We start from the raw sequence: 22,111 nt of genomic DNA on the forward strand, positions 1-22,111 counted from the left end.
TGGCTACACGGCAGCAGCTCCAGGTGGGCAGAGTGAAAGGTGGCAGTAGAAGGCTGACAGGTGGTCCGCCTGGAGCGAGGCGCTCTGGTGAGACAGAGCAACTGGTGTCGGGATCCCGGGGCTGGATCGCTTGTCTTCAGACATTTGGTTGAATGTAGTGACCGTCGTGCTGTCCCCCTCCATCTCTGTCCTGTGGACACCCACTTCCTGTCTCCCATTCTTCACAAGCGCGGGCCTGCGGCCCACTGCTTGGCGGCTTCCCCACTCCCAGTCTCTCAAGTCTTGTTTCCTCTGCCTAACTGGTTCCCATTCCTCTGTCATCTTTGGATCTGGTGAGAATCCCAGGACTCCATGGGGGCTGGAGACAGCTCATGGGCTTAGCTATTTTGGAACTTCAGAGCCTCTGTTCGCCTGCAGACAGGTGGCATGTTTTACAGGTTCTACTCAACAGGAAACAGATGTCTTGGAACTGAAGAGAAAAACTGATCAGGCAGACTCCAAATGAAAGGAACCATAAGCAAAGCGGAGTCTGCCGCATGAATTCTTAAGAACTCAGGTTATCTAGGAGCTCTACCGCACGCTCAAGTGCTCCTCCGTAAGTGCTGCAGAGTTAGAATCTTCACAGCCTCCCTGCAGGATGTTTGTATCAAGCACCTGCTAACCACTGGCTCCGTGCAGTAAGACTTCCAAAACCTGTAGTGATGAAAGATCAATGCGCTTGGGGCTATAGAAGACTTTCGCTTGTCTTCAGACATTTGGTTGAATGCAGGCCTGTGTCCACCAGGAGCACTGGGCTTCTCCTATGCCACCTTGCTTCGCAGCCTTCTCTTGGTTGGCACATCCCGTCCAGTGATACAGGATCCCCAGCCCAAGCCTTTGCTATTTACAGCAAGGCCCAGAGTTATGGACAGAAGGCTGTGGATTCTACTCCTGAATGCACCGTGGCATCCCTGCGTGACCTTGTGTGGGAATGGCTGCCACACCCCCTCCCCACAAGCCAAGCACGCTAAAGCAAGCCCTGCACAGACCGCAGGAGTAGGGGGTCAGGATGTCTGGTTTTGTTCACTGGGGGGCCCAGTGCCTCAAGCTTCACTAAAACGTGACTGATTGCCTCTAACGGACAGGAAAGGGCTCTGGATTCCAAGGGAAAGGCTGAGGAGGAAACAGATGATGGCTGAAGCAGTCAAAGAAAGGAGCGGGAAGAATTTTGTGATGGTAGAGGCTCTGTGCATGAGACGGTTGGAATCTGAACCTGCAGAAATTTGAGTTTTAGAGTTTTGCAGATATAAAGCACCCTATACATTGCAGGGAATAGGAATAATTTCTGGATTAAAAAGTCTTACCTGGTTTATCCCTTCCAGAAAGAGGAAGAAGCTTGAGTTGGTTGACTCGATTTGCAGTGCTTCAGCTGACACGTGTTAGCAGCCATTGTTCTAGAAATGATTTCATTGTTGCAAACTGCTGAAGAAATGTGATTCGGTGAAGTGGGGGAGGCTGTCGCGGCCACTGTGCACTGAAGACCAGAAGGAGACCGAGGTGGCTTCCTTCTGAGCCTGTACCGCTGACATAGCTCTGTAGAGAAGGGGGTTGTATAAATGATGTCCCTAAGGCATGTACTCCCATGTATAGACACGACTGCTGCACTCCCAGGCTCTGACGTAAACACTAGGCTTTGCAAAACAGAAATGTACACACAACATGGGATCTGGTGAGCGGTAACGTGAGAGCTGCTGAGCAGACACGGCAGGTTCTATTTTTAACACTTGATTGGCAAAATTGAACTCCCTTCCCCTCCACCCTCACAGAGAACGAGTACTTTTGTTTTTCTTGTGGGTGACCTAACTTACCTGTTTACCCAAGGCCTGTGAGCCTGCTACAAAAGTAATTCAGACAGTAGCTTAGTCCCAAGCCACCTTGGTTTGAACTGTTCCTATGCGGGCAGCTGTCACTGCCACATTCAGAAAGGGTATGCACTGTAATGACAGCAATGGAACACACTAGGCTTTGGACAGACTTTACTGTCATATCTTCATTAGCTCAAACTAGAAAAAAGAGTTATTAAAAAGCGAGAGTTCTAGTAACACGCAGTCTCTTTGTGAGGAAAAAGGACTTCAGATCAGTGAGGAAGGAGTCTGCTGAAATTTCATGAACATGCCATGCCTAATGCAGCAGACTTCCTAGAAAGCCCCTAAACCATGGTATTTGAGAAAACAGAGCAAGAGGCAGACGTAAGTGTATCAGGCAGCAGGGAGCAAATGGAGACTGGAAGGGAAGTCTAATGTGTGCTTTAACTGCAGCCCACCCACTCAACCCTCCGAGACAAGTAGAGTATTTGCTGTTTCTCTGCTGAAGTTTTAAGGGAGTGTTTTAAGGGCTTTAAAGATTAGCAACTGGAATCCAGGGTGCATTCATAGCCCTGTGTGGGTATTTCCCCCCAAAACCTGCACAGAAGTGAGAATGACAAAATAACGACGTTCCTTCTGTCTGGAATTTAATTTTCTTATGAAAACAAAAATTAAAATGACCCACTGCCAGGATAACATTTTTTTTTTTTTTTTTTTGAGACGGAGTCTCACCCTGTCACCCAGACTTGAGTGCCATGGCACGATCTCAGCTCAATGCAACCTCCGCCTTCCGAGTTCAAGCGATTCTTCTGCCTCAGCCTCCCAAATAGCTGGGATTACAGGCACCTGCCACCATGCCCAGCTAATTTTTGTATTTTTAGTAGAGACAGGGTTTCACCATGTTGGCCAGGCTGGTCTTGAGCTCCCGACCTTGTGATCCACCTGCCTCGGCCTCCCAAAGTGCTGGGATTACAGGCATGAAGGATAATGTTATTTCTACCCATCACTGGCGCTTGCCCTTAATCTGAGTCATTTTGGAGCCCCTCCCTGTCCCTGGGCGTGCTTAATTAGCTGTATGCATCCTCGAGGGCTGAGAAGGAAGGAAGGGAGAGTCCGCAAGTGGATTTTTAGTCTTCACCCAATGCAGAGGCAGTTTTGAGTTCTGTGGACAGCAGAAGCTTCAGTTCTTTGATGTATCTGTGACTGGGCCAGAGCTGCAGGTGACCAGGTCTGGGGACAGACAGGGTCTTCCCATCAGTCTTCCAGAACAGGGAGGAGATGGCTGGGAGCTCTGTTTGGTACCAACAACCAAAGTGAAGATTATGTGACAAAGGCTACAAAGGAGTCATTTATTAAAAACAAAACCCCAGAAACCCCTCAGCAGGATTTGATGACAACAACAGAGGAATCCAACACCCTGATTGCTTCAGACTCTGTTGACAACAGGATGGGTGCCCCCTGTGAGCTCGATCCACAGTGACTTCAAGCCACAGTGACACAGCACACTAGTTCATTACACAGGTCAAGACAGAGGCAGCCACTGGGGCGGGGATCCCTGGGGAGAGGCTGGGACTCAGGGCCCTTCTCCAGCCTTTGTTGTCAGGCATCCTCATGCCAACCGCAGGCTTCTCTTTGCCTCTGAACAATGGGCACCTTCTTACCAGGCAGGGGCTGCTTAGGTAAAGGCCAGCAGACCTAACACTAGTTACTCCCAGAACTCTGGGCTTGCAGCAGAGACCACAGCACAGGGCCAGGCTCTCAGGACAGAGCGGCTGGTTCTTTCCCCAGTTCCTGGAATTTAGGGCCCATCTCAGAGGGGCATTTGACATGTGTCCCCAACACCCGGTTGTCACCACAGGTAAACCAAGACTATAATCACAACAGCAAGGACAGGATTGTGTTGCTTTTTTCCTTTTTTTTTTTTTTCTTAAAGGAGTGAGGGCATGGAAAATATACAGCACACCAATGAAACAAAATGTCAAAAAAAAATACAAAAAAATAGAAAATAGAAAAATGTATTTACAAGTAGTACATTACTATGATGAGAAAGCACAAAGACACCTGCTGCTATAATACATGCATTGGCTCGAGAAGAAACTACGGAACACCCTGCGAGGGAGAAGCCTAGAAAAGAAAGAAAGGGCCAAAAGGTTTGAACTCTTCATCCCTAATTTGCTACACTGATCAAAACCAAGTAAGGGCTCCTAAAGTCCATGAGTCTATCAGCACAAATGCTATACTGGTTTGTAACTGCGGGGGCAGTCGTGAAGGGGAAGGACAGCAGCTTATCCATATACAAGGAAGCCACAGTAAACTGCTCGACATGCTCAAAATGACAGCAAGCCCCTGTCAGCTACGCAGCGTGATCTTAGCAGGATTTCATTTTTGTTTATTCATATATATCTATGTGTGTGTGTTTATATATATATATGTACGTATGTATATAAAAACCGTGCCCTTGTTCACTGCCAACACAACATCTGGGTGGACATGAACTCATTACAACAAATTCGTATGTGGATGTTTTAAGAAGTCACTCAATGTCTGTGGATTTAATAAGTCACTTCACACCACAGAAAATATTTAATAAATCCAAAAAAAGGAAAGAAGAATATAATGACAGAAGAGCTTCTGTCTCAGTTCTCTGAAACTGAGTCCCCCATAGGAAACTGGTCCCAAAGTTCTCGAGGGGTCATTGAAGAAACTTCAGTTTGCTAAATTTTTTCATCCTTTTAGTGTTCAAAAGTTCTAGAAAGACTCCTCGCTGTTTTCAGTTTTTAAACAGTCAAATCTCCATCTCCCCCACAAGGTAACAGTCTGGTGCAGATCCATAAAAACGTGGGAGGAAGGCGCGCTGGGGAGAGGCCTGTCCCTCTTGGAAGGGGCCCCACCTCTACATCCGCAGGAAGAGAAGGAACCAAACAGGGCTCCACACCTCTCTCCTGCAAACGAGCTCCCTTTAAATGCCAAATCCAGTCACACGGCAGTTCCTTAAACACAGGTACATTTCTGAGTACCAGGCCAGCTCTAAGAGGAAACAAACCATGAGTTGAGAGAAAAGGACGACGATGGCCATCTGGTCACTTTCTACGTGATCCATCATACTTCCAGGAATCGGGAGCTGCTGGACTTGGAGTGGAAAGGCTCAGACCACATCCGCCGGAGGTCGCCCTGGGAAACGAGGGACTTTCTAAGTTACAGATTTAAACACGAGGCACACACAGCTGATTCTTTAAAAAAAAAAAAAAAAAAAAAAAAAAAAAAAAAAAATTTTTTTTTTCTCCCAGATATGAAGTCTTCCTATATTGGCCAGGCTGGTCTCAAACTCCTGGGCTCAGGCAATTCTCTTGCCTCGACCTTCCAAAGTGCTAGGATTACAGGCGTGAGCCGCTGCGCTTGGCCCCTTTCTGATTTTTTTTTTTTTTTTGAGATGGGTTCTCACTGTCACCTAGGCTGGAGTGAGTGCAGTGGCGAGATCTCAGCTCACTGCAACCTCCGACTCCTGGGTTCAAGTGATTCTCTTGCCTCAGCTTCCTGAGTAGCTGGGATTACAGGCACTCACCACCACGCCTGGCTCATTTTTGTGTTTTCAGTAGAGACAGGGTTTCACCATATTGGCCAGACTGGTCCTGAACTCTTGACCTGCCTGCCTCAGCCTCCCAAAGTGCTGGGGTTATAGGCGTGAGCCACCATGTGCCCTGCCCCCTTTCTGATGCTTGATCTGAGATCAGATTGCTTCTGCGGGAAATCAAAGAGCATTTAAATCTTACCCATTCAAAAATAACCCACTATTTTTAGGAGGACTCCCTAGAAGGGGTGCTTTTAGGCTCCTTGAGCAAGAAAGGGCTTTTATCAACACTCTAGAGGTAGTGAGTCAGGTGAGCTGGGCAAGTAAGTTGACCTCTGTATCTGCTTCCTCATCTGTAAAACGGGGCTGAGAACAGACATCTGGGAAATAATGTGCTCTCTAACTCTGGTTTTATCATATGCTGCCTCAACACTATTCAATCTTAATTATTCCCAAATTTTAACGTAGTGTTAAGCTGTTAGGTGGCGGGAGGGCACTGCTTTGAACAGAAGCAGGAAGTTCTCTCAGCTGGGCTCTGGGGCTTTCAGTTAGTTATTCTTCGACCAGGTGGTGTAGTGGCCTAGCTCATCAGCATTTTCTGTCAGTGGCTGCATGAATCTGGAAGCGTTTGCTAACGCCAGGGTAGCACACACACACACACAGTCGAGATCACAAGCTCACTCAGGGGCATAAGCAGAATCACCTCCAGCGAGGAGAGTGCAAACCCACAACACAGGCCAATCCAGGTTATTGCTTTCACAGGTTTATAACTGCTGCTCTCACCTTTAAATAGGCCATCGTGAGGAGTGGCAATAAAGTAAATGGCACCAAATAGAGAAGGGCGGGCTGGGCGGCCCGGTGAATGCGAGACGCCACAGTAGCAGTGAGCAGGCCTGTGAGGAGAGAGAGGCATCTGTGAGACAGGAGAGGGAACCCGTGTCACCTGGCTGCTGCTGGGCAAAGTCCTGCAACTGTACAGATCTAATGTGCCATCGTCCATTCTATGGTTGGGGTGTGAAATGCCCAGCTTGGGCAGTTGAAGAAATGTGGATCAGCACAGCTTTAAAAAAAACCTACAACTCCAAGGACACATGACTGACCCAAGTCTCACTCCTTGCTCAGGTTCCTGGGTTCAAACCCTCCCTCCAGCCCTGAGTGTGCCTCTGTCTCCTGTGATGCTGGACTTGGGAGGCAGAAGACCTGGGTTCAAGTTCCAACTCTGCTACTCACAATAGCTAACATAAACGTAGTTCAGACCTTCCACCTCTCCGAGCCTCAGCCTGCTCATCTGTCTAATGGGGATAATGCCACTTGCCTTGCCCCTCTGAGTTTGTGGACTGAAATGAACCCATGTGAATGAACTGCTGTGGGACGAGGACAGTGCTGGGGTTGAGGAGGAGGTATGGAGTGCAAGAGCTCCTTTCCAGTCACTGTGCGGGCAAGTTACTGCTTTTCCCAGCGCCATCACAATCATCTCCTGTTTGCCTACACATGAGCTGGCTACAAAACTTAGCCTAGGCCAGAGTGGCAGAAATGTAGAACTAATGAATGTAAGTATCTGTTGAATAAAGTAGGAAATAAATACAACAGTCATTCAACTCTAGAGGAAGATTTAAGCACAGACTAATCCACTGCACTGTGTGCTGTGTGTCCTTGGCTTTGAAGACTGACATGCTTTTCCTACAATGTTCTTCAGATACACTGCTGGAGAGGGAACTGGCCTATCCAGTCCAGTACGCAGAACACTTAGCATCTCACGGGCCAGGTTGTCTATTACAGCACCCAGAATTCCTGCTCTCCTTCCATCCAGTAACTGTAGCTAGAAGACCTGATTTAATTCCAAGGGTTGGAGGACAGCCAGAGCGAGGATCATCTGCAGTCTCTCTGGTTCTCTTACCTACAAAGTATCCGATGAGGGTGCAGTGAAAGTAGGAGACCTTCTGCATGCGCCCGGAGATGTTGGCAGGTCCAGGGGCCCCACAGGAGTCCCCACTGGCTTGTTTTTTGTAGTTGTCATAGCGAAGGACGAAGCATAGTAGGAGACCAGGCATAACGATGTCTCCGATGCCCAACATGGAGAAGTGGCTGCCAGTGGAGCTGGAATGCAGTTTCACAGGTTAGTGACGTCACACTCTACAATCCAGTTTCTATTCCTTTTGTGCAAAGTTTGTTAGCTTTTTAAGGAGTCAAAGAGCTTATCTGCCTGGTAGATGGAAATCTCTTCTGATGGAACATTAGTTTTAAGTGTGTAGACAGAAAACTCTTCTGATGGAACATCAGTTTTAAGAGTGTAGAGAGAAAAAGCTGCAACAGTACTGGCACTAGAGGTCTCCACCTGGCCCCCCGTGTTTCAGGAGAGGCCCTTGGAAGTGACTGCTAAAGTGATTTGCATAAGTGCTGCTTCCTCTAGAAATGTCAAACAATTAATCATTTGTGACACATTCACTGTCGAGACTTCGAATAAGCACCTGGCTGCTATTACAGGTGGAAGATTAAAGCAGCACATTCATTCTGCCAAGATTATATTACCAGGAGCTGTATAATTCTACCATTAGAACTTATTTTTATAAATATCTTACAAGTTAAAAGGATCGAGATTCTCCTAACTCCCTCCAGCCAACTCTAAACAGTGGAAACAGCAGTAAGGCATGGCTGTTTGCTGACATTAATCAGTAATAAAAGGCAGTGCCTGGATCACTTAGTGATCGTTCTTGGCAAGCCAAGAATCTCATCCTCATTTCCTCTTCTGCAGCATGGAGATAATGACCCCAAGTTGGGATCTGAATGCTGATGAGATAAGAGACTGACCAAGGCCGGGAACAGATAGGCACAGGAAGACAGTGTGGTCCTGTCATAGCATGAGGTCCTACCTTGGGAAGACCAGTTTTCCAGGCAGAGACAGGCGAGGAACATCACGCCCAACATTGGGCCCCAGGTGGAGCTTCCGGGATAGAACGTCAAGGGGATTGTCAGCCGGCTGAGTGGCCACCTTCACCATAACGTTGCTATTGAAGATGTAGGCTGAGAAAAATACCTGCCGAGTTGGAGAGATGCCTTTAACAGACGGAGTTGGAAGCAACCTGCTTTCAGCATCAGCCCTCCTTGCTCTTAAGAGCAGAGTCTCAGAATGCTGTGACTGCAATGCTTTCTTTGACTGTATGATTTGAGAAAATCTTTGCTCTTCCTGTGTACTTGCCAATTTCTGCACTCTCCACACCCAGAGATTACTCCCTGACAGGGTGGCCCCCACTGCAGCGAATCTTGTCAGCCTGTTACCTCTTCTATCCTAGGAGTCACACACACACACTACCTACTGTACAACTTTTCAGCAAACAAAAGGATCAGACAGAGCACCATGATACAGTTAAGGACTGGAGAGGGAATGATCGGCAGCCGGGCAAGCCTGACTTTGGATACTTCTAGTTAATAGTTTTCAGGAGTGAATGCTTCACTTCAACACAAAGAAGGGGAGGGGCTCCAAGGACATAAACGCTTACCCAAAAGACATCATAGATGAGAAGCCCTGAGAGAAGCAGGCAGGAGACCTTGAGGCTCGGCAGGCGGACAAAGGCAATCATGGCGACACAGAGGCCCATGGCCAGTGCTGGGGAGGAGACAGGATACGGCAGACATCAGTCAGTGCGGACTCCAGGCTCATCCTCTTTCCACAAGCTATGCCCCTTCACAGAGTTTGCAATTCCCTCAAAAATCAGGCAGACCTAAGCTCCAGCTTCAGAAACTTACACACAATCGGTGCAAAGCATCCACTTCTTCAGCCTGTTTGGACTTGTGGAATTTGGGGTGATTGCCTTCCTCCTGCTAGACATAGTGTTCGGCTGTTGGAGACCCAGGAAACCAGTCCGAGACCTCCAAGCTCTCTTTTCCTGCCTTCCCTCCAATGTTGTGGATGTGCTGTCCTTGCTCCCTGCTTTAAAGTGAACTCACACCCTAGATAGCACCCCCTTTCATTCACTTGGAGGCATCATCCCAGCAATTCATTAAATGCATTATAGAAAACTAGAGAATACAGTAAAGCAAAACAAAAAAATTACATTCCCACTTTTCAGAGATTACCACTGTTAACTATCTTCCTAGAATTTTTTTTTCTTTTTGGAGATGGAGTCTCGCTCTATCACCCAGGCTGGAGTGCAATGGCACAATCTCGACTCACTGCAACCTCTGCCTCCTGAGTTCAAGTGATTCTCCTGCCTCAGCCTCCCGAGTAGCTGGGATTACAGGTGCCCGCCACCACGCCCAGCTAATTTTTGTGTTTTTAGTAGAGATGGGGTTTCACCATGTTGGCCAAGCTGGTTTCGAATTCTTGACCTCAGGTGATCCACCCGCCTTGGCCTCCCAGTGTTGGGATTACAGGCATGAGCCACTGCACCCAGCCAAGAATTTTTTACACACTTTTTTTTTAATCTGATGAGATCACACAATCTGTTCCCCTCTACCCCCCACCAAAGCCAACAACCCCCAGTTTCCATTTGGGTGAATTTTTACCTCATTTAATCAAATTTCTCTATAGACCCCAAAACATCTTTTGTAGATGGTTTGTCTGTGCTGGTTTCCAATCTGGCATAGTCCACCCCACCTCCAATCTGGCATAGTCCACCCCACCACTTTTTTTTTTTTTTTGAGACAGGGTCTTGCTCTGTCGCCCAGGCTGGAGTGCAGTCATGTGATCTTGGCTCACTTCAGCCTCTGCCTCCTGGGCTCAAGCAGTACTCACCCTCCTGAGTAGCTGGGACCACCGGCATGTGCCACCACACCTGGCTAATTTTTGTATTTTTTGTAGAGATGAGGTCTTGCTATGTGGCCCAGGCTGATCTCAAGCAATCCTCTCACCCTGTTCTCCCAAAGTGCTGGGATTACAGATGTGAGCCACCATGCCCAGCCTAAAGTCCTCTTTTTAATGACTTGCTGAAACTGGAGTCATCTGGATTTTTCTGGTGCTTCCCTATTGCGGTGGTTGGCTTCTCCTCTATCCCATATATTTCCCATAAATTAGATGTTATCATCTGAGCGCTCGATCACTTCCAGCAGGGCTTTCATCCCTGCTACTCCACTGACACTGCTCCTGGGGGCTCGTCAAGGATCCCCTCATCGCTAGACACAGTAATCGACCTCTGTCCTCCTCTTACCCACCTTTAGGCAGCAACCTGCCAAGCTAATGGCTCCCTCCTTCTCCCTTGATTCTCAGGACAATGTGCTCTCCTGTTCCTCCCCATTCACTGGCCTTTTCAGGCTTCTCCATAGCTCCTCCTCAATTCCCAGAACTCCGCAGGCCTTTTCTCAGATCTTTTCCTCTCTCAGTGATCTCGTCCAATCTCATGGCTCTTGAGACTATCCTACATGTCATCAACTCGCACATTATTTCCAGCCTGAATCTCTTCTTGGAGCTCCAGACTCATACATCCTGTGGCCTAAGGGACATACATACTTGGCTGTCTAGTTGGCCTCTCAAATCTAACATGTCCAAACTCAGCTCTTAACAGTGTAGTCTTCCATCTCCAAGCATTTACTCTTTGCTTCCAATTGTGCAGACGGAAATCTGTGATGTCGTTTTTGACCCCTTTCTCTTTTACACCCTGCCTGGCACAAGCCACCATCCTCTCCTGGCATGCATTGCTGCAATGACCTCCTCCCTGGTCTCTCTGCCTCCAACTTAACCCCTAACAAGTCTCTTCTTCACAGGGCAGACAGAAGCAGCTTCTTAAACCCTAAGGCAGGTTTTATGGGTCCCCTAGCTCAAAACTCTTAAATAATTTCCCACAGAGTAAAAGCCACAGCCTTCATACTGGCTGACAAGGTCCTGCTGTGACGATGACCCTTCAGGTCACCTCCTGCTACTTCCTGTGCCAGCCACAGCAGCCTCCTCACTCTGCCCCCCAATGCTGCCGCTTCAGTGCTCTGCATTTACTGTGCCCTCTGCCTGAAACAATCTCCTCCCAGAACCCAACTGGCTCCCCTCCTCGTCTTTCACAGTTCTTGACTCAAGTACTAGCTTCTCAGTGACAGGTGGACTTTGCTGCAATTATATTTAAGATTATACTTCCTGCCCTTGTCTTGTTTTTCATTTCTCAACACTGATATACAAAATTTCTTCTTTCTTTTTTTAAACATTCTCACTGCTCTCAACTCCACTGAAGGTTCCCCGAGAGCATGGCTCAGTGCTCACCCCTGTAGTCTAGGCCAGGGCCTGGCAGGTGCAGGGCTCTCCCCTCCTTCAGCTCTCTTCCTCCACTGTTCTGCCAACACAGGTTTGATGAAGACACAGAGCTGCTGAGGAACTCTTCATGGGGTCTTGTGATGGGATGAATGTCCAACTCCCTGGCCACGGAGGGTACTCTCCACTGTACAGCCCAAGCCCTCAACACGCATTCCTGTGGCTCTGTTTTCTAGCCAGTTCAACACGATTCTCCACTCTCCACACATACTGTGTTCTTTTCATGCTCTACACAGAAGGTCCTGCCCCCGGCTCCTTCATCTAGAAAATCCATCCTCATTCTGAAAGAGCCAGGTCAGGAGTCCTTTCTCAGAGTCTTTCCTGATCCAACCAGTCAGTTGCTGTTGCTTTTTTTTGTTCGTTTTTTCGAGACAGAGTTTCGCTCTTGTTGCCCAGGCTGCAGTACAATGGTGCAATCTCAGCTTACTGCAGCTTCCATCTCCTGGGTTCAAGTGATTCTCCTGTCTCAGCCTCCTGAGTAGCTGGGATTACAGGCATACGTCACCACGCCCAGCTAATTTTTGCATTTTTAGTGGAGACAGGGTTTCACCACGTTGGTCAGGCTGGTCTCCAACTCCTGACTTCAGGTGACCCACCCACCCCGGCCTCCCAAAGTGCTGGGATTACAGGCATGAGCCACCGTGCCCGGCCCAGTTGCTCCTTCTATGTGATGTGCCATAGAATGCTGACTGTCTCTCAACTCACTCATCCATTCTATGACTGTGTGAATATTTACACACTGGTGAGTTTATTCCTTGTGCTAGCTGACCACGTGCTCCTAGGAAACAGAAACCGTGTCTGATTCTTTCTGTGGATCCCTAGCACTTGACAGAGTAGACATTCAATAAATACTTGCTGAATGAATGCAAAACTGTGTTCTATTAACTTCAAATTTCAAATTATTCTAAGGCAAGTAAAAAGCCATATGAACAGATATATTTCATTTTCATAGAACTGGTGGTAAATTGTCAATATATGTAATAAAGCGGATAAATATAGCAGCTTGGCAGACCCTGGACGTATCAACTAAATTACTATTACAGGGGTTCCTACTGTGTGCATGGTGCTAATATAAACACAGAGGAGAAAAAGCTGCCTCATCCCTACAACTCAGAAGAGTTGGAAAGACAGTACTCAACCTAGGAAGAGCAAAAATACGTATCTTCATCTCCACTGTCATCACTGTTACCAAGCACTCACTGAGCTACAGGGTGAGCTGCAGTGTGAGTTCTGGAGAGATGTGGTCAAGACCTAATTCCTTGTAGTATAGTTTGAAGTCAGGTAGCGTGATGCCTCCAGCTTTGTTCTTTTGGCTTAGGATTGACTTGGCGATGTGGGCTCTTTTTTGGTTCCATATGAACTTTAAAGTAGTTTTTTCCAATTCTGTGAAGAAAGTCATTGGTAGCTTGATGGGGATGGCATTGAATCTATAAATTACCTTGGGCAGTATGGCCATTTTCATGATATTGATTCTTCCAACCCATGAGCATGGAATGTTCTTCCATTTGTTTGTATCCTCTTTCATTTCATTGAGCAGTGGTTTGTAGTTCTCCTTGAAGAGGTCCTTCACATCTCTTGTAAGTTGGATTCCTAGGTATTTTATTCTCTTTGAAGCAATTGTGAATGGGAGTTCACTCATGATTTGGCTCTCTGTTTGTCTGTGATTGGTGTACAAGAATGCTTGTGATTTTTGTACATTGATTTTGTATCCTGAGACTTTGCTGAAGTTGCTAATCAGCTTAAGGAGATTTTGGGCTGAGACGATGGGGTTTTCTAGATATACAATCATGTCATCTGCAAACAGGGACAATTTGACTTCCTCTTTCCTAATTGAATACCTTTATTTCCTTCTCCTGCTGATTGCCTGGCCAGAACTTCCAGCACTATGTTGAATAGGAGTGGTGAGAGAGGGCATCCCTGTCTTGTGCCAGTTTTCAAAGGGAATGCTTCCAGTTTTTGCCCATTCAGTATGATATTGGCTGTGGGTTTGTCATAGATAGCTCTTATTATTTTGAGATACGTCCCATCAATACCTAATTTATTGAGAGTTTTTAGCATGAAGCGTTGTTGAATTTTGTCAAAGGCCTTTTCTGCATCTATTGAGATAATCATGTGGTTTTTGTCTTTGGTTCTGTTTATATGCTGGATTACATTTATTGATTTGCGTATGTTGAACCAGACTGTTGTGGGCTGGGGGCAGTGGGGAGGGACAGCATTAGGAGATATACCTAATGCTAAATGACGAGTTAATGGGTGCAGCAAACCAACATGGCACATGGATACATATGTAACAAACCTGCACATTGTGCACATGTACCCTAAAACCTAAAGTATAATAATAATAATAAAAAAAGAAATTGGTTTATTATTATTAAGCCAAGTAAAACTGGAGATTAAAATTTATCCAATAAATACAATACAAAGATATGAAAAAAAAGATCTAATTCCTGACTTTATAATCATATAGGATGTTTATTATACTAGGGTCTCCTTTAATTTTTAAATAAATTCATAAAACACAACAAACCTGGTAAAATGTATACAGATGTATATCATTTGAAATGAACCCAATGAAATGTATTAATCAGTGAGGCTTGACAAAGCTCAGAGCATTCAGAGCTGCAAAGGGATGACTGAAGCATGACGTTTAGGGCACTGAGAGATGTACCCAGAGCCCCTGCTCTGATTAACTCACACGCGTATTTGAAAGGACGGGACCTCCCATGATCATCATCTTTTGGAAACAAAGATTTGGTTGTGTCATGAGTCAATAAACAGGACATTACCAGGGAGCAGCTCAGCCGGCTGGAGGAACAACAGTGGTCAGCAGTAGGTGGGAAGCCCATCAGGCAGAATGCAGGTGAAACACAGGTTTGTGTATAGACACTGGCTAGGGTGATCTGTTCATGGACTTACAGGGGAATACATGGAATGCAAGGCATCAAGGGCACAAAGAAAGTAACAGAAGGCCTAGGATGGACAGATGGGAGACAGGAGTCTGTGGGGAGTGAGGGTCAGAGGACTGAATGATGCAGCTCACCAGTAACCAAAGGAGGGCAGGGAAACAGACTGGACAGAGAAGCAAGAGGCCAGGCTCTTCGGGGTAAGTTTATTTGCCTTTGTGACACATGCAGACGTCCTGTCCCTTCCTGACCTTTTCTTTTTGGAGATGGAGTCTTGCTCTGTCGCCCAGCCTGGAGTGCAGTGGCATGATCTTGGCTCACTGCAACCTGTGCCTCCCAGGTTCAAGCAATTCTGTCTCAGCCTCCTGAGTAGCTGGGACTACCGGCACCCGCCGCCATGCCCAACTAATTTTTGTATTGTTAGTAGAGATGGGGTTTCACCATATGGGTCAGGCTGGTCTTGAACTACTGATTTCAGGTGATCTGCCTGCCTCAACCTCCTGAAGTGCTGGGATTACAGGCATGGGCCACCGCGTCTGGCCCTTCCTGACCTTTTCTACTCAATTTACCATAGAATTACTTCATCCTAACTGCGCAGGAGCCTTGAAAGGTCACAAGGTCTAAGCATCTACCTGCTGCTTTGTCATTCATCTCATGCTAATCCTCCTCCACCTGCGTCTAAACTAAATATGGAACAGACTGCTCAGTGACTGGGTTTTCCATGACTCCAGACAGCGTCATTCTATCCTAACCTTCCAAATAAGAAAGTCTGGGTTCATCTTCAACACCTCACAGCCTCTCATCATGCACATGAAATCTGCAGCCATTCTGAGGTATTATCCTTTACTGTTACTGCAGACCTTGCTCACACCTCCACCCACTTCCTACTTTTTGCTGTGTCTCCTTTCCCTCCCTCCCTCTTACTCTTTCCCATGTACTGTTCACTGCCACTGTCAAACATCTGTTCACATAATTTCCTGCCTTAAGGTCACCAGGTTCCCTTCTCTATGACGAATCAAGTCTAATTATAAAGTTGCATAAAGTCAGGAGGCACAACCTCCACAGAGCGGAGCTGAGCACCATGCTGGCTCTGCTTTGGCATCTGTCTGAACGGGTTCCTATTCCTCAGCCTATCCCTTCTCTCCATCTGCGTTAAGCTGAACACCCTCTTTCCAATTAGACCATCTAGGTCCTCTCCACTCTAGTCTAAGTTCCGTGTATGAAGAAGCAGAAAGCATCCTTTTGACTGTCTCGGAGAAGGCTCTTAGAGGCATATGGAATGAATACCACTCTGACCCAGCGAATACTGCCACAAGCGATGTCACAGTCCCAGAACATGCTCTCAATCTAGTTTGCCTGCCTTTCATTCTGTCATTCAAGTAACCCTTAAAAAATCTTACCTCCTCCTCAGGGCTTTTCAAGGCTAAAGTGAAGGGAGGTGCTCTCTTTCCCTTGCGGCTTTAGACACTCCTGAGACTCTCTCTTATAGGTTCACCAACACACTTAACTTTTGGTTAAATGTACATTAACCAAAAGTGTTGGGGGAAGTAAATGATTAATCTTAGCCATTTAGCTAGAGTTATTTTCAATTTATCACTGATATCTCTGTATCACATTGCCTTCTACAACCAGTGGGTCAGGGACAAAGACAGTGACACCAAACCAAGCTCAAATGTTCTCTATGAGGATGACATAACCTGTAAGGTTTCTAAGCAGTGCTCACATTCGCGATACAGGCTCTCTAGATATCTACGCCCTGTGTGGACTCAGCGCACCAAGAGTGTAGCATTTTATTTATTTATTTAGAGACAGAGTCTCACTCTGTTGCCCAGGCTGGAGTACAGCGGTGCAATCTCAGCTCACTGCAACCCCTGCCTTCCAGGTTCAAGTGATTCTCCTGCCTCAGCCTCCCAGGTAGCTGGGACTACAGGCTCATGCCACCACGCCTTGGTTAATTTTTGTATTTTTAGTAGAGATGGGGTTTCACCATGTTGGCCAGGCTGGTCTCCAACTCCTGACCTCAAGTGATCTGCCTGCCTCCGCCTCCCAAAGAATTGGGATTATGGGCGTGATCCACTGTGCCCGGTTGAGTGTAGCATTTTAAAACAAAATACCGATTGTTAGATTTCTGGCCCTAAACATGTTCTAATCATAAGTTAGTAGCAATTGCTATAAAATGAGGGGACTGAATCAGACATCTGTCAAGACTCTGTTAGTCCCTGAACTAGGCAGGGGATAGACTGTAAACCAGGTTCTATGATCCTTGATCACTAGGGGTGTGTACTCAATATTCATCAGCTTTTAGCTAACATACCATCACCCATAGGTCGAACTCTTTCAAGTCTTCCCAAATTTGAAAGGTTAATTTGCCAGATGAAACTGAGAGTAGATAAAACAGCCCTAGACTTCAGTTCGGGAAAATCCTGAAGTCCATTCTTAATGTTAATACTTCTTAGTGTAGCCCTGAAAATAATTATCCTGTTTTTACTCTAAATTAACTTCAAATAACAGACTTTAATTAAGAAACACTAATTAAAAAAAAAAAACCCAGCCACCAAATATCACTGCTTACAAGATGATTTCAGATTCTGCAGAGAAGTCTGAAAGATAATATTCATGGCAGAGAGCAAAACACTACAGTGTATTATACAATATGGCTAGAAAGCTAGACTACTGTGACAGCAGAAAACAAGTCAAACACTAGTCTGAGAAACAAACGAAAAGCTCAAAGGCTCTCTTTGAGGAAAAATTCCATCCTTGGTCACAAGGGCGGTTCAACCAGTGCAAACTGGCAGGAAGAAGAGATCCGTGGATAAGTAATACTGGGAAACTGCAATAATGACAGAAAAATGTGGTAAAATTCTAATTAGGGTTTCGGGGAGCCTCACTGAACACTCAGCAAAACTTTTCAACTATGAAGTGAATTTTCCAATGGAAATGTACTTCTGATAGCAGCCACTGGGGAAAAAAGTTCGTTCTTTATGGCCAATTTTCTACCAACTGTACAGTCTAGAGGAAGGGACTCGCATAGTAAAACAGACCCTTTAGTATGTCTTACAGAGAGGTGCTCACCCCATTCCTCCTTTGGTGAGTCTGATAAACCCATCCCAGACCTGTCTGCAGAAGTACAATGAAGAAAATTATCCCGACTTGCTCTAAAGTGTATATTTTCAATGGCTGTGAAAAGAATGTCACCTTCCACCATGCTGAACTTTTTTTTTTTTTTGGTAGCACACTATTAGTAAACAGGCATTTTTTCTGTTCTCTGCAATGCTAAGGTAGGGCAGAGCTGAGGGTAGAAAGACCACACTGCTTACTGTTTTGAGAGACAGCTCATCTTTTTTGGGTCAGTGGCTTATGCTTTCATCGTCTCCTTCCACATTTGTTTAGGTGGCTTTAAGTGTATCATTATGGGGGTGGCCTCTCAATTTGTCATTTAAAGACACCATCATAAAACAGTTTCTCTTAGGAATATGTGGTTCACAGTCATCCAAACAGCCAACTTACATGCACTGAAAAAATCTGGTTTAGATTCTAACCAACTAACTGGAATTTCTAAATAGTTTTTGTTCAGAAGTAACTGCAGGAGAAACATCTGCCTGTTTCCTCATCAGGAAGCCACTGGACTAGGTAAGATTTAAGGGATATAATCATAAAAGAAGCTATGAGATTGATTTGGACTCAAATTTATTCTCTGTGCCCCAATAATTATCATGATCAAGATTCCTTAATATTGTATAATATTTTTAAAAGATTAGGTTTTACTAAAGTTTTTCAGAATCCCCTACATGCTCTGTTTATACATGAATCACTTCTTCCCTACTTTAAATTAACAAATCATTGTTTGCAGAACTCAACAAGTGCTACTCTTAGGAAAAGCCTAATGCACATAGCTGTCACTTTATCACTCTTAATAATAACTAGTCCTAGCACTTACCCACCCTTTTACCATAAGCTGGGCAAGCAACTTGTTGTATTACTTTGAATGTAATGTCATCAACTTCCGGAAGCACTGAAGTATCGTAACACAAATCACAAGCTACTGAAAGCACTAATTAATACTTGATTTGGGAAATCAGGTCTGGTAGCCATTGCACTTCAGACTGCTTATGTGCATAGTGAGTTCTCTAGTAGTAAAGCAAACAATCACAGCACATGTTTTTATAAGGGAATACAAGATGCTAAACAAATGACCAAACCTGTCAGAATCAGCAAAGGTGAATTACTACACAGACGGGCACGGGTGATTTTGACTTTGCCTTCCCTGTCTGCGTCATCAAAGGTCTGTATAGTCTAGCGGGTAACTTGGTCTGCAAACTCAAGGAACTGTTTTAATAGCTTGGTATATGGTAGACACTCAAAAAAGCATTGAATAACTACTATGAAAAGATTTACATGTTTATAAAAAATAAAAACATATTTAACATCTTATTTCCAAAATGACTGAATAGTAAATTATTATTATTATTATTATTATTATTTATTTTTTTTTTTTTTGAGACGGAGTCTTACTCTGCAACCCAGGCTGGAGTGCAGTGGTGTGATCTCGGCTCACTGCAACCTCCACCTCCTGGGTTGAAGCGATTCTCCTGTCTCACCGTTCCGAGTAGCTGGGATTACAGGCGCACACCACCACACCTGGCTAATTTTTGAACTTTTAGTACAGACGGGGTTTCACCATGTTGGCCAGGCTGGTCTCAAATTCCTGACCTCAGGTGATGTGCCCGCCTCAGCCTCCCAAAGTGCTGGGATTACAGGCATGAGCCACCGCGCCTGGCCTGAACAGTAAAATTGACAGTTTCTCTTTAGATGTAGCAGTTCTATGAAAGTTCCCACATGCATTTACAGAGTCACCACCATGCTCAGCATAGAGAATGGTCACATCACCCCCCAAAACTGCTGTGTTTTTTCTTTATAGTCACCCTACTCCTCCACACAAACCCTGCCAACCACTGAGCTGTTCTCCATCACTATAACCTTGTCTTTTTAACAAATGTATTTTAAAATTGTAAGTATAACTTATATTTGTATGTTTTACAATTTGCAATCCACTTGCTAGTTTATTTCCACAGAATACTCAGTTTCTTATGGCATTTTACTAACTAACTTGACACACAGACATTTCAAATCATTGTACTGGTCAAAGTCACTTATGAAGAAAAAAAATTCCTAGATGCAGAAGGACAAGTTTTTTGTTTTCCTTAAAGTTTAAAATTTCTTTCTTATTAAGATGATTCTTATTCTGGATCCAGAAAAAAAATAGTTTACAATCATTTTTGTCAAATTCTATCCAAATTGACCATGAATAGAACATCCTTGGTTTTGAGTTAATTAATATATTTGATGCAAATGTCTTCTAAAAAAAAATCCAAACAATTACTTAAGCCCAGCAGCTTGAGGTCACAGTGAGTTAGGATCCTGTCACCATATTGCAGCCTGGACAACAGACCAAGAACCTTTCTCTAAAACAAATTAAAAATAAAAACCCCAAACAATGGACCAAATACTATGCAGCAAACTTAAGATCAGTCATACAAAGTATATATAGCCTGTAAGATCAGTACTTAGAAATTGTTTGACTAACTTAGCTACTCCGAACTTGAGGCAGTGACAGTAAGCATCATTCTGGGTGGCTCTGGGCTCAGACAATGATGAACATCAACCCCATCACCTCTGAGCCAGCCCCAGAGCTGCAGGTAAACACTGCCTGGTGGAGTGCAGAGGAGCCTCTCAGACCTGGCACTGGTTCCAAAGAACTCTGTCTCCAAAGTCTGGAGTAGCTTTGTGGTTATTTGGAGCAGGTAACAGGAATAGATGCAATCCATACCTGTACCCCAGATTTTCAAATTCTTCCCTTAAAAATTCTTCGGAATTACAAGTAGTATAAAATTGACTGTCTTTATATTTTAACCGTCTTCCCTTTGGAACCACCAAAAGGAAGGAAAAGGTGATAGTTTACAATCCCTTTTAAAGAATTTTACTTTGTGGGGCAGAGCAGTTGGATAAAAATTTTTTGAGATTACGAAAGTGAACTGTGGAAATGTAAGGACTGCATATAAAGGAAGTGAAGGCCAGCTGTGGTGGGCTCACGCCTGTAATCCCAGCACCTTGGGAGGCTGAGGTGGGTGGATCACCTGAGGTCAGGAGTTCAAGACCAGCCTGGCCAACGTGGCGAAACCTTGTCTCTACTAAAAATACAAAAAAAAAAAAGAAAAAAAAAATTAGCAAGGTGTGGTGGCGGGCACCTGTAATCCCAGTTACTCAGGAGGCTGAGGCAGAATCACTTGAACCTAGGAGGCAGAGGTTGCAGTGAGCCGAGATCGCGCCACTGCACTCCAGCCTGGGCAACAGAGTGAGACTCCGTCTCAAAAAAAAAAAAAAAAAAAAAAAAAAAAAGAAGTGGAAACAGAATGATACGGTTTAAAAGAAAAGTTTAAAAACATCTCAAGGGGCTGGGCCTCGTGGCTCAGTACATGCTTGTAATCCCAGTGCTTTGTAGAGATGCAGTCTCACTGTGTTGCCCAGGCTGGTCTTGAACTCCTGGCCTCAAGCAATCCTCCCATCTTGGCCTCTCAAAGTGCTGGAAGCCAATGCACTGGCCCCATCCCAGCACTTTGGGAGGACTGCTTGAGGCCAGGAGTTCAAGACAGCCTGGGTAACATAGTGAGACCCATCTCTATAAAATAATAATAAAAAAAATTGGCTGGGTATGGTGGCTTGTGCCTGTAGTCTCACCTGCCTGAGAGGCAGATGTGGGAGGACTGCTTGAGTTCAAGAGTTCAGTAAGCATTGATCATGCCACTGCACTCCAGCCTGAGCAACAGAGTAAGGCCCTGTCTCCAAACAAAACAAAACAAAACAAAAAGCCAGGGGAGGCCAGGCACAGTGGCTCATGCCTGTGCACTTTGGGAGGCCGAGGCGGGAGGATCACCTGGGCCCAGGAGTTCAAGACCAGCCTGGGCAACATGAAGAGACCCTGTCTCTATTTAAAAAAAAAAAAAAAAAAAAAGCTGGGCATGGTGGCTCACGCCTGTAATCCCAGAACTTTGGGATGCCAAGTGGATCACCTGAGGTCAGGGGTTCGAGACTAGCCTGACCAATATGGTGAAACCCCGTCTCTACTAAAAAATACAAAAATTAAAAAAAAAAATACAAAAATTAGCTGGGCATGATGGTGTGTGCCTGCAATCCCAGGTACTTGGGAGGCTGAGGCAGAATAGCTTGAATCAGGGAGACGAAGGTTGCAGCGAGCCAAGATCACACCATTGCACTCCAGCCTGGGCAACAAAAGCGAAACTTCCTCCCCCAAAAAAAAGTTTTAAGGGAAAAACCAGGAAAATTATGGGTGATTTTCAGAAACAGCCTCCAAGATGCTTTGGTGGTAAGTATGAATTCTACATAAGGGGTCTGTGGCTGGAATGAGCTAGTTCTCTGAACCTTTGTTTACTCTTTTGAAAATGGGAACAAAGAGCAGTACCTACTTCAAAGAGTTGTTCTGAGGATTAAACGAGATAATCCATGTAAAGCACCTAGCAGACTGCCTAATCCATAAAAAGCACTCAATTCA

The 22,111-nt window shown here is 45.3% G+C and overlaps 1 protein-coding gene across 1 annotated transcript in view; it reads right to left on the reverse strand.

Annotated features, from left to right (window-relative positions):
* Positions 1–3,179: 3,179 nt before the first annotated feature.
* Positions 3,180–22,111, reverse strand: part of SPPL3 (signal peptide peptidase like 3) — a 141,970-nt gene continuing 123,038 nt past the window's right edge. Inside the window, exons 7-11 of the mRNA XM_030821509.1 lie at positions 8,910–9,016; positions 8,283–8,446; positions 7,310–7,509; positions 6,196–6,305; positions 3,180–5,015 (exon numbers count right to left, since the gene is read on the reverse strand). Coding sequence (XP_030677369.1) covers positions 4,944–5,015; positions 6,196–6,305; positions 7,310–7,509; positions 8,283–8,446; positions 8,910–9,016 — 653 coding nt within the window. The 3' untranslated portion in view covers positions 3,180–4,943. The remainder of the gene's footprint in view (positions 5,016–6,195; positions 6,306–7,309; positions 7,510–8,282; positions 8,447–8,909; positions 9,017–22,111) is intronic.

Source organism: Nomascus leucogenys, chromosome 10 (assembly GCF_006542625.1).
Source record: "Nomascus leucogenys isolate Asia chromosome 10, Asia_NLE_v1, whole genome shotgun sequence".
Taxonomy (NCBI): Eukaryota; Metazoa; Chordata; class Mammalia; order Primates; family Hylobatidae; genus Nomascus; species Nomascus leucogenys.